The following is a 14,986-nucleotide window of genomic DNA, read 5'->3' as shown; positions in this document are numbered from 1 at the left end:
CATGTGGTGGCATGACTTTCCTTCGAAACCCCCTGTAACCCTGTAGCATTTCTTGCCTCTGGCTGGTAGGTGGTTTCCATTTCGTTGCCTGGTCCATGTAACGGCCGTCACAGCTAGAGAGAGATGGGAGAGCTGCCATCCCGCTCTTCTCCTCCCCAGGCAAAAGGAGCCATAGCTCTGACCACTTACCTCTTGGGTGGTGGGTGCTGGTCACATCCTGACCTGTATTCTCTGCTCCTGACAGCTTGGGTGGCTGAGCTTATCACCCACAGGAGACCTGTCTGAGTCCCTGGGTATCCCCTTCCTTCAGAGCCATATTCATCCTCCGAGGTGGATGACTTACTTCTCAGCAGTACTTCCATCTTTAAAAAGAAGATGGAGCAGTCCAGTCTCCAGCTTTAAACTTCTCATCCCTTGACTATTAACAGCAAGCCCCTCCTTACAGTCCACGAGGGCAAGGTTTTGGGTGAGGTTTTGAAGCCCACGGAGGAGTTTGCAAATTCAGTTCTGGGCCCTCCTCGTGTGAGTGCTGCTCTTGTATTGTGCCCTTTCTCTTTGGCCTGGCCGAAGCACTGAAGTCAACTGTTTTGTCATCACCGTGTTATACAGATGGTAACGATGGATCTAACCTGATTCAAATGTCCAAGAACGGCCTCTCAGTGTCAATGGCTTCCTTGTTCTCAGGTACCCTGCAGTGCTCCCTGTGGCACGCGTGTGTGCGTGTGTGTGTGTGCGCGGTCTGTGTGTGTGCACATGCACACTTCCCAGAAATCTGCCTGGTTTTGGAACGGTGAGTTAGTTCTGGTATCATCCAGATGTCAGCAAGAAGAGCTGTGGCAGGATTGAGCAGAGAGGAGGCAGAGGATCAGTGTTGTGGGCTCCATCCCCCAGAGCACTTTACTGTGCAGTATTTTGGATGTATCAAAGGTGTTTGCTGCAGTGAAGACCTGTTTTGCCTGGGGTAGGGCTTGGCAGGGTAATGGCACAGCTTTGTGGCTCTGTAGGTGCTGAAGTCTGAGCCTGGGCTGGATGAGAGCAGAGTCCTCTTCAGCATGGGACCAGGTCTCCATCCAGGTGCCTTGGGGAACATTATCCTGCTTGAGTTGGCAGAGCTGTTGTGCCGTAGCTCTAATCTGAACCACTGCCAGCCCTTCCCACTTTGCTCAGACTTGACTTGGAGTGGAATCCTTCCAGATGGAAAAGAATTCCTGGAGGGAGAAGTAGTAAGATCAGACAGGGCACAAGCACTTTGTTCATGCTGCTGGCCCTAGGCACTGGGATCACATGCAGCCAGGTCTAGCTTAATGTTTTTATTGTTTACAGTACTTCTAGGTTATCCTTCTGGTCTGCTGGCCATATTAAATACCCTTCACGTGGTCCCTGTTTGCTTTAGCAAGGGAACAGCCTGCTGGGCTGTTGCTGATGTCTCCTGTCAGGTGTTTGGCACTGGCACATTGCTTCTGACAGAGATGCTGGTGCTCAGAGCTTCCCCGTCAGCCCTGCTGTGTTCACAGAGCAGGGCTTTAATCTAGTGGGGCTCATGCTGGCCTGAAGCTGGCATGTGGGGTCTGGGGTGATGTCCTTGGGTTTAGGGGCTGTTCACAAGCCTCCTTAAGACAATCCTACCTGGTGATAACATTGGCAGGAGAGATGTTTTGTGCAGCTAACGAGGCTTTTGGGGAGTGTCTGCAGTTAATGTTGGGAAGCCAGTGGTGGCAGGATCCCAGTGCTAGCTCCTGCGGGAGCCTAAGATCAGATTTGTCTCCCTCTCATCCCTGAGACCATGTCAGTGCCTGAGTGTGCTGGCTCTGCCTCCCTGTAACACCTGGCCCACACTGTGCTGCGTGTGCCCTGCTCTTGGCTCGTGTTCGTCGTAGTCTAGGACCATGTGGCACATTCCTGCACAGAGCAGGCAAGTGTGCCTGGCTGGTGCTCTACATGGTCAGGAGGCTGTTTGCCTGATTTCTTTATTTTCTGTGCTAGAAGTCTGTTTGCATGACATAGATAAACAGATTCCTTAGCTTATTGGGATGCTTCCCTGTGCCTGTTCTAGCAATGGATGTCAAACAATGAGGGTCAGGCATCCATGCTGAATTCCAGAAGTTTGAATCTGTAAATTTGCAGGCTTGCTCCCCTTGTTGCCAGGGCAGCCCTGCTCTTTTTAAGGAAGCTGGGGATGGGTTGGCACTCTTTGTTCAGCTGGGCTGTGATTCTCTTGGCCTCAGTGTGCAGGCTGGGATCATGTGGGCTCTGTGCAGGTTTGTGTTAGTCGACCTGCTTGGGGTAGAGGAGCAGGGACCCTGAGCTGTGCCTCCCCATGCCAGGCACGGGGACAGGGGAAGCTGCAGACTTGTGTTTGGGGATGGTATGGTCACTGCAGACCATTCCTAGAGCTCCCCAGAGGTACAAAACAGGAGACCTGCTGGGCTGAAGGTTGTGGCATTGGTCTCTCTTCTGTCCTGACCTGTAGTACTTTCCCCTTGCATGCCCTCTTCCTTTTTCTGGGAGTCTATCTGCAATAAAGCAGGGATTCTGCCTGCCTTTGTCTGTAGTGTGCTACTGGAAGTCTCCTGTCCCAGGTTTCTTCCACTCTTGAGATGAATCCCCTATCTTTCACAGCTGCTGTAGTGAAAGAAACATGAGTAGTGAAGCTCCTGGTGAGTGCCCAAGGCTGCAGGGCAGCCCAGGGCTGTTTGGGAACTGATAAATGGGGTGGAGGGAGCAGGACCCCAGTGTCCTGCACCTCTTCATGGACCCCTCTCTTCTCTGGAGGGGGGGTCTGTGGCCTCTGCAGAGGGCTGGCCCTGTGGCTCCCTGCTCTTCGCAGGGATGTTGGCATGTCTGTGGACTGCTGGGCACAGGCTGCCAGCCCTGGCTGTGCAGTCACTGACAAGCTGTGGCACAGCCACTGTCTGATCTTAAGAGTTTTGCAGTCAAGTAGAGAAAAGGGCTCTGCATCCCACTGCTAATCCCCTCCAGCATCTATACTGTGTGTAGAGAGCTACTAACCCTTCTTGCTAACCTTGCAGTCCTGCCCTCCCAGCTCCTGTGTGTGCTCTGTTTCAGGCTGTGTCACTGCTAGGACTTGGTGTGTGACCCGTACCAGCAGCCACTTGTCTTCCCCAAACCCCAGGCTGGCTGTTTTTACAGCACTCCACCATACCTTTCCCTTGTAACTCCTGACAGCTGACTGATTAGAATACACCCCTCCTTGCTCCTCAGTGCCGCTGGTAGAAGTTGATGCTGTAGTTCACATGTTTTTGAACACCTTGATGAGTTTTACCTTAAAGCTTTGGTTTGAAGTGAGTGTATTCCCCTGCCCTGCTCCATCTGTTCCACCTTGTCTGTTTGTGATTCAGATGCAGACATCAAGAGGAACCCAGACTCCAGGAAGTCCTTTCTCTCCTCGGACTCCATGTACGTCTTCAGCTCATGGTCACACATCTTGGTACCAAGTTCTCCTTCCTGGCTGACTTTGCTATTCCATGTGCATCAGTTGCTGCTTTGCACTGGAGTAGACATCCTTCCTTCCCTCCCTTTATTTAGCAGTTGAGCACTGGGTCCTAGTCTTAAATTTGGGAAGCAGTACCTGGGGATCACATGAGGTAGATATGATATGGACTGGTGTCAGGAGAGATGCCCATACCTCTATCAGGTAAGAGTCTGGTGACAACCTGGAGCATCTGGACTAGCTGCTGGCTTGCTGCTGACTCTGATCCTCCCCTGCCTTTCCCTCTCAGCTGGGACAGCCTGTTAGACTACATGGTGCTGCCACCTTCTCTCCAACCCTCAATGCTGTGCTGTGACCCAAAGGGGGAACTGGGGACAGCTGCAAAGACAGAAATCAATCACATATATCAATTTTAAGCCTGTGTAGCAGTGCAGAAATAAGATACCAGAGTGGAAGGGAGCATCTATATGGCTTGAGCTGGGTCTGGCACTGGGAGCTGGAAGGAGGGCACAGCTGTGAGACCCAGTACTAACCACACTCTTTTCTGTCCAGATCCCACTCCTTCCTCAATTCCAACTCAGCAGAGGCTGTGGCCATGGGCTTGCTGAAGCAGTTTGAGGGCATGCAGCTCCCAGCTGCCTCTGAGTTGGAGTGGCTAGTACCCGAACATGATGCCCCACAGAAGGTAAGGCTGTGAGTCACAGTCACCAATTGCATTTGATCTTCCCTGAACCCCTGGCTTCACCCTACTGTTGAGGGGCTTTGCTCCTTCCAGTGATTCCTTTCTGGAACTGGAAGAGGGCGTTTGCCTGGGCTCTGGAGATGGGTGCAGCCAAGCAAGGCTCTGCCACAGGAGCCTCCTACATCAGAGTGCTGGGGTCCCTGGGGACAGGTTTCTGGCAGTCCAGCCAGACTGCCTTTGCAATACCAGACAAGGATCTGACCCTTTTGCCTGCCTCTCCCAGCTCCTGCCCATCCCTGACTCTCTGCCTATCTCTCCTGACGATGGAGAACACGCTGACATCTACAAACTGAGGATTCGGGTGCGTGGAAACCTGGAGTGGGCCCCGCCGCGACCACAGATCATCTTCAACGTTCACCCAGCCCCAACGTAAGGACCCCTGTGGCTGGGGGCTCCCCGGGAACCTGCCCTTTCCAACCTTTTTCCATCAACACCAACGTTGCTTATCCTCTCCCTCCAACTTGACTAATGGGGATTCGCTGCTCTGAGCCTGGTAAATCCACAGTGGTCACCACTGTGGGATGGTGAGGTGGAGCCAGTGCCTGTGGTCGGTGTGGACCAGGACACAATAGGGCTTTCTCATTGGATTTGTTGTCCACACAAACATCTCAGACCTGTGCCAGTACCCATCTTCTGGTGCCAGGTGCCACCAGGGCCGGGCTCATGTATGTTGTCTTCTGTCCCTGAGCAGGAGGAAGGTGGCCGTGGCCAAGCAGAATTACCGGTGTGCAGGCTGTGGCATCCGGACTGATCCTGGTGAGTGCTGGGGACCTGACCCCTAGCTGGAGAGCGGGGAAGAACCTGTGACAAAGTGGGTGGGTGGTGATGGAGCTCAGCACAAGGTCACTGAGGGAGTGGTACACTGCCTTTGCCAGCTCTGCCTGCACTTTGATGTGCACCATCCACAGAGGAGCCTCCACCTCCAGTTCACAGGGCTGGTGGAGGAAAAGTGCAGCCAGCCTGTCCTTTAGAGGACATTTCAGATGTTGACTCTTGTACGGCAAAGGTCTCTGTTGGGGTCCTCAGGATCCCAGCAGGTTCTGCCATGGGTACAGCTGCAGAGTTCTTCCCTAAATGTGTAGGTAGATGTGACTGCATGAGACTGGACCATGGTCCTTCTGCAGTCAGAGGGGTGCTTGCAGACCCCTGTGCTGAGCACTCTGGGGTGGAGGAGATACCAGCAAGGCAGAGTGCCTTGCTTGTTGGAAATGCCTGTTGGAAATTCTGAGCGGCACTGGGAGTCCAGTGTGTGTCTGGGCAGAGCCCGTGCCTGGGCTGACCTCGCGCTGTGCCTGGTTTGGCCAGATTACATCAAGCGGCTGCGGTACTGCGAGTACCTGGGGAAGTATTTCTGCCAGTGCTGCCACGAGAACGCCCAGACAGTCATCCCCAGCCGCATCCTGCGCAAGTGGGACTTCAGCAAGTACTACGTGAGCAACTTCTCCAAAGACCTGCTGAGCAAGATCTGGAGTGACCCGCTCTTCAATGTGCAGGATATCAATCCTGCCCTGTACCGGAAAGTGAAGGCTCTCAACCAAGTGTGGGTAAGACCCTTTCCATGCCTTCCTGAGCGGGGTTTGGGTGAGGTGGGTGGCTGCCAATATTTGAGGGAAGCTGGTGAGAAGCAGATACTTTGGTTTTTGAGGCTTAAAACATCATCACTGTGTCTTTCCATTCACCTCTTCTTCCTTCCTCAATAATGTAGGAATTTCAAAAGGAATTTCTGGCTGGAATCCAGCTGGGCTTCAGTTTATCTCCTGGAGCACAATGACAATGGTTGTGCTCGCCTTGCCCTGTGTGGTGTAAACACTTTGGGAACAGGGTAGCAGCAGCTGAGGAGCAGCAGTTGTTTCACCAGCATGGGGAATGGGACAGACCTGCTTGGCTGTCTGTGCTGTTTGCTGAGTCTTTGTCCCCCCTTCCTCTCCAGCTGCTGCGAATCCAGCTTTTCCACATGAAGAACATGTTCAAGACATGCCGACTAGCTAAAGAGTGAGTACTGGGCTGTGAGATGAGGCTCTTTTGCTCTCCTGGTTCTGTCCCAGGGTACTTTGGGAATCTCTGCAGCCTGTGCAATGAGCAGCAGGGAGAGAGGAGAATGAAGGGGGAGAGAAAGCAGAAGGAGAGGAAAGAGAGAGCTTGGTGGAGCCACTTTGCTCTGAGTTCTGGTTTCTCTTTCCTTGCAGCCTCTTGGACTCCTTTGACACAGTGCCTGGCCACTTGACAGAGGATCTGCACCTCTACTCGCTGAGTGACCTTAGTGCCACCAAGAAAGGGGACCTGGTGCCTCGCCTGACAGAGCTCCTGAAGGCAGGCAGCCTGCACGTGGACAAGTGCATGGTAAGGCCTCCCTCACCTGCCTCCTGCACGGCTCTGCACCCTTGGGAGCACCCTTGGGAGCAGGGTTTGCTGCAGAGGTAACCAATGGAGAGGCTTTGATGGGCAGGGCAGCCACCAAATTCACTGACTCAATGCTAACTCTTCCTGCCTGCTCCATAGAGCTCCTACCCAGAACGTGTGGGATGTTTGTTAACCCCCTGACACACGTAGATTCCGCCTTCCTGTGCTCCAGGCTGATGAAGGGCTGTCCCACATGGTTGGAGCAGGGCACTGTGTCCTGCTCCGCTCTACCTCCTGCCCTGGTTGCCAGGGAGATGAGGAGCTTTAACTGTTTTTTCTCCTTGCAGCTGTGCCAAGCCAAAGGCTTCATCTGTGAGTTCTGCCAGAATGAGGATGACATCATCTTCCCCTTTGAGCTCAACAAGTGCAGGACGTGCGAAGGTGAGATACTGGGGAGAAAGAGGGAGGAGACACAGACCCTGGAGCCAGTAAGGTCTGCCTCCAGTTTAAGTGGCATTTGTGCTAGCAAGAGGTACAGAGCCATAGGCCATAGCCAGACAGACCAGAGTGCCTCTGTGCATGGCCTGTGTCTGCAACGTTATCACAGCAGCAGATCAGCTTTGTAACAGTGGTTGGCCAGAGCTGCTGGCGTGGTTGAGTGTGTAGGTCCCCTCCTGACCACGCTGTGTGCTGCCTGCCCTGGCAGCAGTGGGCAGTCAGGCTGACTGCAGCAAGTGGGTGTCTAGGAGCCCTGGCTTCCCTTCTGCTGTGGTTATGGGACAGGCTGCAGCCTGCACACAGCTCCCCTTCCTCTGCTTTGATAGCTGGAGGTGACCTTGCAGAGCAGAGAGCCTGAAGGCTTTTGTCTCTGTGTCCTTCCTGCCTGCCAAGAAACCCTCATACCCCTTTAGAAGTCATCCTTGATACTGCCCAGTACTAATGGCTGAGTAGAGCTTGTCTCTGCAGCTTGGGACCAACCTCTGAACTGGCTTAAAATGGCTCCTGACAACATGCAAGCCTTAGGTTGGCAGGTGCACTGCCAGGGAAAACTCGTGCCAAAGTCACTGTTTCCTTGGAGTATCAGAAAAGTTTGGGGAGGGATCTTGTGCGGAACTCCTGCGCTCCCAAAGGCTTTGCAGCTCGTGCAGGGACTTGCAGTGTGCAGTGTCAGGCAGCCTGTCAGCCTCTACCAGCTCTCAGCTGTGCTCTCCCCCACAGAGTGCAAAGCCTGCTACCACAAATCCTGCTTCAAATCCACGCACTGTCCCCGCTGCGAGCGCCTTCAAGCCCGGAGAGAGCTGATGGCGAAGCAGAGCATGGAGTCCTACATCTCGGACTACGAAGACGAGCTGGAGCAGCCAGAGGCTGTGGCAGCCACATGAACACGTTGCAGCCAAGGAATATATTGTGGGTTTATTTATGTGTGGCCTTCATCACCAGAGACTGAACCACATGGAGATAAGGACTATTGGGAGGAGTGGAGCACTGTCTTGAAGGGATCTGTTTTCCCCCATGCAGTAGTGCTGCACTGGGAAAAGAGCACATTCCATCGTCCAGGTCTGCTCCAGGTACTGCTCACACTCCCCGATGCCTTTGCTTGAGGAAAGGCAGCTGCTCCTGCCTGTCCTGCAGGCAGAACATTAACTTTTTCCAAACAGTTGTTCGTGATGGACAAGGCAGTGCTGTGGTGCCTGTCTCCGTGCCCTGCTCTGAGCCCAGCAGGGTCCCCTGAAGGCTCAGCACTTTCTGTTCATCATCTGTACACCAGGAAGCTCTGGCCCAATCTGCCCCTTGGAGGAGGGAGTCAACTCTGAGTTCTCTGATCCTCTGTTCTGCTGCTGGGGCTTGTATGAATGGAGGGAGGGTGGGGGGGGTGGTTGTACGTTTAAGAGCTCCCTTTCTGAAAGCTGGTGTGGGACACTGGTGGAGAGTTACTGCCACTCAAGGATTAGAGCAGAAGAGGTGGCAACGATGAGAACACCAGACTTCCCTGCCCTCTGCTTGCAGCCTGTGCTGCAGTGGGACATTGCCCTTGGAGCAGCCACCCAAGGGACTGGTGCTGATGGGCTTTTGGCAGGTGGATCCCCATGACTCTATTAGGATCTGCCCCCATGGGATACAGACTTCCAATCTACTTCCTCCTCATGCTGCCAGTCTGTTCTCCCTCGGGGGACATGTCCTCCTCTAAGGGTACACAGGACCTCACTCTGGTGGCACCAGGTCCTGCCTTGTGTGCAGCTGCCTTCTGCCCGAGACCTGTCAGGATGCAGGTGAAGGCTCAGCCCTCCAGCTGCGTCCCCCAAACCTCTCGATTTGTTCTTTTAGGTTGGGTTTTTGTTTTTTAATCTGTTGGATTTGGTTTTATTTTTTTAATGTGGTCATTTGTATTTTTAACTGTGTGTTCCCCCACAAGGAGGTGCTGCTTGAAATGCCTCCTTAAGGGGCACGCTATCTGCTTGCAGCTCACCAGTATAAATTCTTCAATGCTGTCTTGCTCCTGGTTGTCAGGCAATTTGCCAGGTGTCCCCTCTCCCAGCAGACATCCTGCTCCTCTTGGGAGAGGGGTCCCTGAGCCAAGCAAAGCCTCCAAGCTTCCTGACTGCGCTGCGGTGAGGTGGCCAGGCAGGCTGCTTGCAATGGGGGTGCATGGGGGGAGAGGGGTTTGGCACTGGGGTGCTGCAAAGGGTTGGTCCCTCACCGATGCAGAGCTGCCTGGCATCACTGACAGCTCTACAGGGTCAGACCCAGAGGCACAAGGTGAGCTCTGTGCCCTGGGGTTTGTGGTCAGTCAAGGAGGTGCCTCTGCAGCGTGGTGACTGCTTTAGCCTGTGGCACGGGTGAGTGTCCAGCACCACCCTGGCATGGGTGGGATGTGGGGTGTTTGGAAGGACGGTGTGGCCTGTGTACGTGCGAGAAGGGTGTTGAGGGACCGGGGAGCAATGCACTGGCTGAACACATCGAGGGGCAATGGCTCTTTCAGTGTGTGCCCTGACTCATGGCTGGGATGTGACCCCTTGTAGGCTCTTCCTGTGGGGGTGGCAGGGTTGGGGAGAGGAGAAGAGGCTGGGACCAGGAGAGGTGGCTGCAGGGCTTGGTCAGGGAAGGTGGCTGCAAGCCTTGCTGCTGGGGGCCAGGCTGCTGCACAGCAGCATCTCTCCCCTGCCTGCAGCTGACAAAGTCCCAGAAACGGGGTTCAGCTCCCCACTTGCTCCCCTGGGGGTTTTGCCGCCTTGTGTCTTGCTTCTGCTTGTTTTGCCCACTGGAGCAGCTGCTCTTCTGCTCACTCTGTCTCTGCAAGCCCTGGGGCTACCAGATGCTGGTCTGCCTTAGTCTTGCCTGTCCCCATACCCAAGCCAAGCCTTCCTGCTGCTGCTTGGAGCTGGCACCCCCTTCCCTGGAGCTGCCTCAGCAACACACCTCCATCCACCCTATTTTGTTTGAAGCACTTTATTGTCATGGGACTGCAGCTGAGTGGCTGCCTGCATCCCTTTCTAGAAGCACTGAGTATACTGGGAGAACAGGAAAGGAATTCTGGCTTAGTTATGGTTTCCACCCTTTGCCATGGACTATGTCTGGAAGCAGCAGGACTTGCAAATCTGGTGGAGGTCTCCAGGGCAAGACCGTGCCTAGCACTGACCGCTACAACTAACACTGGACCTGGCTGGCCAAGGCAGAGTTCTTTCTGAGGGAGAGTGGGGGGCTGCCCCAGCTGTCAACTGGAGCCCTCCCCATGGGATTACTGTTGCACAATATAGCAATTAAAATGCCGTCCTTAATAAACTAAGTTAATAAGGGGTTCAGTTGTGTTGTGAGATTTCTGGTGGGGTAATGGTGTATGTATTCCGCTTTGAGCTCATGGGGCAGTCAGGGAATTCTGCTGATGGGAGGGAGCAGTGGGGGAGACAGCTTGTGCAGCTGGTGATGCATCCCCAGATGTCACTGGGAGGGGGTTATTGTCACCACCCCTTGGCTAATTCATCTGGTTTGTGGCCTGCCCCTGCAAACTGCCCACTGGACTGAGGGCAGGAGGTACAACCCACTGCGTGAGGGGCCGTCTGTAATGCCCATCCCCTTCCTGAACCTGCCTTTGCTGCTGGCCGAGGGGCCCAGGGGCATGGCCTTTGGCTGCTCTGTCTCTGCTTGCATCCCCATTCCACGCAGCCCAGCTCTCCCCTCGCAGCAGAGTCGTGCATTGCCCCATAAACACCATCAACACAGGTGATAGAAACTGTAAACTTTAAACAACTGTTAAAAGATGCATCTGCCAGCCCAGCCCAGCACTGGCTCCACCACAAGCCACTTTCTGGGGGCTTTTTTCCCAGAAAAACCCTGCTCAGCCGAAATCTAAACTATGGTTAGCAGCAGCAATGATGACCTGGACTATCCTGAGAGTGGTGGTTGTAGAAAAGGTTTCTGGCAGTCCAGGTATGCCGAACATTGGGCTCTCACAGCTGCCAGGAGAGGATTCCAGAGGCCTCCAGCAGCTGTCCCAGCATGGCAGCTCGAGCTGGGGGTGATTGCAGAGAAGAGACCCAGGGGTTTGCTGCTGTTACAGCGAGCCCTCCAAGAGCGCCCAGGGTGATCCCTGCGCTGGGTGATCTCTGCAGGGTGGCACCTTGGCAAAGGCACATCTGCCCCAGCACAGAGGGGCACGAGCCCTCTCAAGGCACGCTGTGTCTGTCACTGGGAGTGTGTGGGGGAGTAGCGACGCTCGAACTGGTCCACGTCAAACTTGCGCTTGCAGCCGGCGTAGTTCATGTAGCGGATCTTCCCAAAGACGGCCCGCTCTGCCCAGCCCTGGTCGTGTATTCCACAGATGGACCACAGGCAGCCTGCCAGGCATGGGGATGGAGTGTCAGCTCTCCCCCTTGCTCAAAGGCAAGTGGGATGTGGGTGCAAAGCAGGATGGGCTGGAGCATGGGCTGGGCTACCTGCAGAGAGCCCCTGCCCTGCCCTCTCCACCACTGCAGCCTTGGCCATTACAGATAAGACCCCCCCACCCCGTGCCCCCATCCTGCAGCTTGCCTACGTATCCGTTGGGGTCCCTCCCATCCAGCTCGTAGCGGTCATTGAGGTAGATGGCAAACTTCAGGGCCTCCTCGGGGGAGCGGGTCCACTCCAGGATCTTCTTGGCCCAGTACATCCGCAGGAAGCCGTGCATCTTGCCCTCCCGGACCATTTGGAGCTGGGGGGATAGGGACAGCCATAGGGATCAGTCTGTGCCAGGTCACCTCCATCCCTTGGGAAAAAGCTCAGCAGTTTGTGGGGAAGATGAAGGGCAGTACCTGGGCAGCATTCCAGAGTGGGTCGTGTGTGGTCCCCTGCTCCAGCTCCTGCAGACTGTAGAGATAAGGCCTTTTGTCTTTGGCATGGAGTTTCAGGGTGGTTTGTGCCCAGTCGTAGGCACCTGTGAGCAAGAGATGAGGAGCAACATTGAGCAACCTGCTCCTGCAGAGTACCAAGGAAGAGATGGAGAGCTGGGCTATTGAGGGCACCAGTCTTGAGGGCACCCGCCTCCAGAAGGGGCCAAATGATGGGACATGAGTGCCCCCACAGCCCTCCTCCTAGCAAGAAATAGGACTGCCAAGTTGGAGTGACCAGCTGGGTACCAGCCTGGCCCCAGCACTGCCCACACGACCCGACACTACCCTGCACACTGTCGTAGTTCTCATTGTAGTAGCAGAAGTTTTCAGCCAGCTCCCGCCGCACCACGGCCTCCTCCACGAACGCATCCACTGACTCCTTGTACTTGTGCCGGTGCTTCTGCACCTCCAGGATGGCTCGTTGGGTGGAAACCTGGCCTGGGGACATGGGGAAGGAGCAAGTCAGGCTGCCAGTCCAAGACACCGTGCTCAGTCCTACTACAGAGTGGAAAGCCTGGGACACTCACCAAAGTGGAACCATGGGGACAGGTTGCTGAGAGCTGCTTTGTTGGGGTCGTTCCGGTGGGAGCCAAAGAATTTCAGCCGCTCTGTGATGAAGGATTTCAGCACAGCCAGCCCTACAGCTGTGCCAGGGGTTGCCCAGTCCACCTCTTTCACAGTGTGGTCCACCTGCAAGCTGGAATAACAGGCCTCCCAAGCAATGGGCTGGGTGGAGACCGAGCAGTGAGTGCATTTGCATATGCTCTTCAGCTAGGCCTGTCCCAGAGTGTTATGTCCCCTGGATGTCCCCACCCAGCAAGTACCCAGCCCATGCCAGCCTCATCCTCTTAACTAGCCCTCTGCATGGCAGAGATGTCGTAATTGAATGAATGAGGTGGGAACCTCTCCTTCCCCAGGGCATCCCCATTTCCACACCATCTGTGTGTGACCTTAGGCAGGTAACACCCCTGCCAATCCCTCCCAGGATCACAAAGCAGCTGTGAAACACTCTGGGACAGGCTGTGAATGGGTTTGGAGGTGTCTCCTGCTGGTACCTCTGCTGGGCAGGAGGGGGAATATGGGTGAGGAACAACAGGGGGGAACTCAGTGAGGAACTCAGGGAGCTGAGCATGGATCTTGCTCCGGATGGTCCTGGCGCTGTATTCCTGCTTGGGGGAGGCAACCCAGCAGGGCACGATGTTGTGGGCATCAACCTGGGAAGCAAAGCCATGGAGATGGTGTGAGAAGCAAATGGTCCCGATGACATGACACACATGCTCTCTGCTCAAGTCAATCCAGTGCACAAAACACAGGAGACAAGTTTCTCCCACATCTCACCATCAAAAATTTTCCCTTCCCAGAGTGCTGACACCCACCTGTGCAAATGGCACGTCCTCTGGCAACCGTTCCCTGACGTCCTCCACCCACTGCCGGGGGAGGCGGAGGGGACTGAAGTCTGTCACCAGCCCACCCACACCATGCTCCACCACAAAAGCAGGCAGCACGTCCTTGGCGTAGCCCAGCAGCAAATGGAAGGAGATGTTGAGCTCTGCACACTCCTACAGCGAAAGGGAAAGGGTTACGGGACAGTTCATAGCTCTGCAGACCCCAGCCCACCACCATCCGCTGAAGGGATGGATCTGCCTCCTCCATTCCCCAGGAGCCCTGTCCCACCCAGCAGGGACACGCCCTGGCTGTACCTCGGCCACCTCCCGCAGGCCTCTCAGCATGAAATCATAGTGCCGGATGGTGGCCTCCAGGAATTTGGGCACCAGGCAGAAGCAGATGCGCAGGGGTAGTTCTTGTTTGAGGGCCAGGCGCTGGGCATAGAGGAAAGCCCAGTTATCTGGGGAGAAATCACACAGGGCAGTGTCAGGAGGATGCTACACTGAAGGGAGGGGGATGGGGTTTCACAAGAAGTTTCCCCCCAGATGCCCCTGCAGAGGGGGGCCAGGTCCAAGGCCTAATGGGGGAAGGGACCAGGGCCATGTGAGTTCTGCTTCCTGGCCCGTTCTGCCAGCTGGTTCGCACCTTGTAGCCGCTGATCCCGGCACATCCAGTAAAGGATACACCGAGCATCATCCTTCAGGTCCGAGCCCTGCGAGATGAGGCGAACCCGCTTCTTGTTGTACTTGAACTCTAGCACGGACGGGGCCGCCCTCCGCCGGGCCTCCTGCATCGCCTCCTCTTCCTCCGTCCTTCTCCGAGACACGCGAGGCACCTCCGTGACCTCGGCCTTTCGCTTCCCTTGTCCCAGTGGCATCCTCAGGACGGCCCGGGCCAGCGCCCGGAGCACCGTGGTTGCGAGCGGTCGCTGGGAGAGAAAACGAGACCGTCCCGCGCTTCCGAGAGGAAACGAGACCCAGCTGAGCTTTCCCGCTTCCTTGCGCATCCCGGCCCGCCCCCAGAGCCCGGGGGATGCTGGTCCCCTGCTCATACTGGTCCTCGGGCACCGGGGAATAACGGTGCCCTGCCCATTTCGTTTACCGATCCGCTCCGCTCCTGGTCCCCGATCCCTGGGGTAGGGGTCCTGACCCCGTCGCCGACTCGGGTCCCGATCCCCACCCGGCACCACGCGGTCCTCCCAGCGTTACACAAGCCGTGGGCGTGTGTAAAGGGCGTGGTCACGGGTGCGGCCTCGTGCGGGGAGGGGCGTGCTCCCCCTGCCCGGGACCGCCCCACACACAGGGGTGCAGGTACTGCCCCGATGTCCCCGGCGCGCCCGCGGCGCTGCACCTGCCCGGGGGGGGGCAGTGCCCGCTGGTGCCACCCCTCCCTGCCCCCGGGAACGAGGAAGCAGGTCCAACCACCTTCAGCCATTACTCGGCAGCGTAGATCCCCACTAGCACCACGAGCTCCGTTCTCAGGTCCACACCTTGCAAGGCACTGGGGTGCTGGCTTTGGACATGCCTGGGGGGACAGGAGGGCTGCCAGTGCTGCTGCTGAGCCTTGCTGTGCTGGATCTCACGCTGGGTAAGGGCTGAACGGTATGTGGGGGTATCCGGAGGGGGGAACATCAGTCTCCAGAGTGGGGGAGGCCCTGGGGTGGCTTCACCCACAGAAGTGAAAAGCTGTGGGCGCTGTTTGCTC

The 14,986-nt window shown here is 55.9% G+C and overlaps 2 protein-coding genes across 6 annotated transcripts in view; one reads left to right on the top strand and one right to left on the bottom strand.

Moving 5' to 3' along the window:
• RUBCN (rubicon autophagy regulator) overlaps positions 1-10,329 on the top strand; it is a 31,035-nt gene extending 20,706 nt beyond the window's left edge. For 3 of the 4 annotated variants that reach the window (XM_050307840.1, XM_050307842.1, XM_050307841.1), the window contains 10 exons: positions 610-684; positions 3,360-3,417; positions 4,004-4,136; positions 4,417-4,562; positions 4,885-4,949; positions 5,499-5,737; positions 6,124-6,185; positions 6,380-6,533; positions 6,881-6,974; positions 7,752-10,329. In XM_050307840.1, coding sequence (XP_050163797.1) covers positions 610-684; positions 3,360-3,417; positions 4,004-4,136; positions 4,417-4,562; positions 4,885-4,949; positions 5,499-5,737; positions 6,124-6,185; positions 6,380-6,533; positions 6,881-6,974; positions 7,752-7,915 — 1,190 coding nt within the window. In that variant the 3' untranslated portion in view covers positions 7,916-10,329. The remainder of the gene's footprint in view (positions 1-609; positions 685-3,359; positions 3,418-4,003; positions 4,137-4,416; positions 4,563-4,884; positions 4,950-5,498; positions 5,738-6,123; positions 6,186-6,379; positions 6,534-6,880; positions 6,975-7,751) is intronic. The other variant, XM_050307843.1, reaches the window with a different exon arrangement.
• A 423-nt stretch (positions 10,330-10,752) lies between these two features.
• On the bottom strand, positions 10,753-14,502 carry LOC126636052 (deoxyribodipyrimidine photo-lyase-like). Of its 2 annotated transcripts, XM_050307865.1 has the most exons (10): positions 14,384-14,502; positions 13,928-14,210; positions 13,597-13,742; positions 13,273-13,455; positions 12,952-13,110; positions 12,424-12,622; positions 12,182-12,334; positions 11,819-11,940; positions 11,559-11,718; positions 10,753-11,365 (listed from the first exon to the last, which is right to left on the bottom strand). In XM_050307865.1, the coding sequence occupies exons 2-10, from the start codon at positions 14,157-14,159 to the stop codon at positions 11,214-11,216; spliced, it is 1,506 nt and encodes a 501-aa protein (XP_050163822.1). In that variant the 5' UTR covers positions 14,160-14,210; positions 14,384-14,502; the 3' UTR covers positions 10,753-11,213. The 2 variants fall into 2 exon arrangements, with proteins under 2 accessions (XP_050163822.1, XP_050163820.1); XM_050307863.1 differs by lacking the exon at positions 14,384-14,502 and having other exon boundaries at positions 13,928-14,374.
• Positions 14,503-14,986: the final 484 nt, after the last annotated feature.

Source organism: Myiozetetes cayanensis, unplaced genomic scaffold (genome assembly GCF_022539395.1).
Source record: "Myiozetetes cayanensis isolate MyiCay16 unplaced genomic scaffold, myiCay2020 scf13, whole genome shotgun sequence".
Lineage (NCBI taxonomy): Eukaryota > Metazoa > Chordata > Aves > Passeriformes > Tyrannidae > Myiozetetes > Myiozetetes cayanensis.
The sequence above is the reverse complement of the archived record's forward strand: the minus strand, read 5'-3'. Positions and strand labels throughout refer to the sequence as shown.

What these genes read in the sequence shown, in the direction of transcription:
- LOC126636052 (XM_050307863.1), bottom strand. Translation starts at nt 14,333, where the DNA reads ATGAGCAGGGGACCAGCATCCCCCGGGCTCTGGGGGCGGGCCGGGATG. An exon ending in CCGGGATCAGCGGCTACAAG is followed by an intron (nt 13,743 to 13,927) that starts GTGCGAACCAGC and finishes ATTTCTCCCCAG; the next exon opens with ATAACTGGGCTTTCCTCTAT. An exon ending in GAACTACGACAGTGTGCAGG is followed by an intron (nt 11,941 to 12,181) that starts GTAGTGTCGGGT and finishes TCTTGCTCACAG; the next exon opens with GTGCCTACGACTGGGCACAA.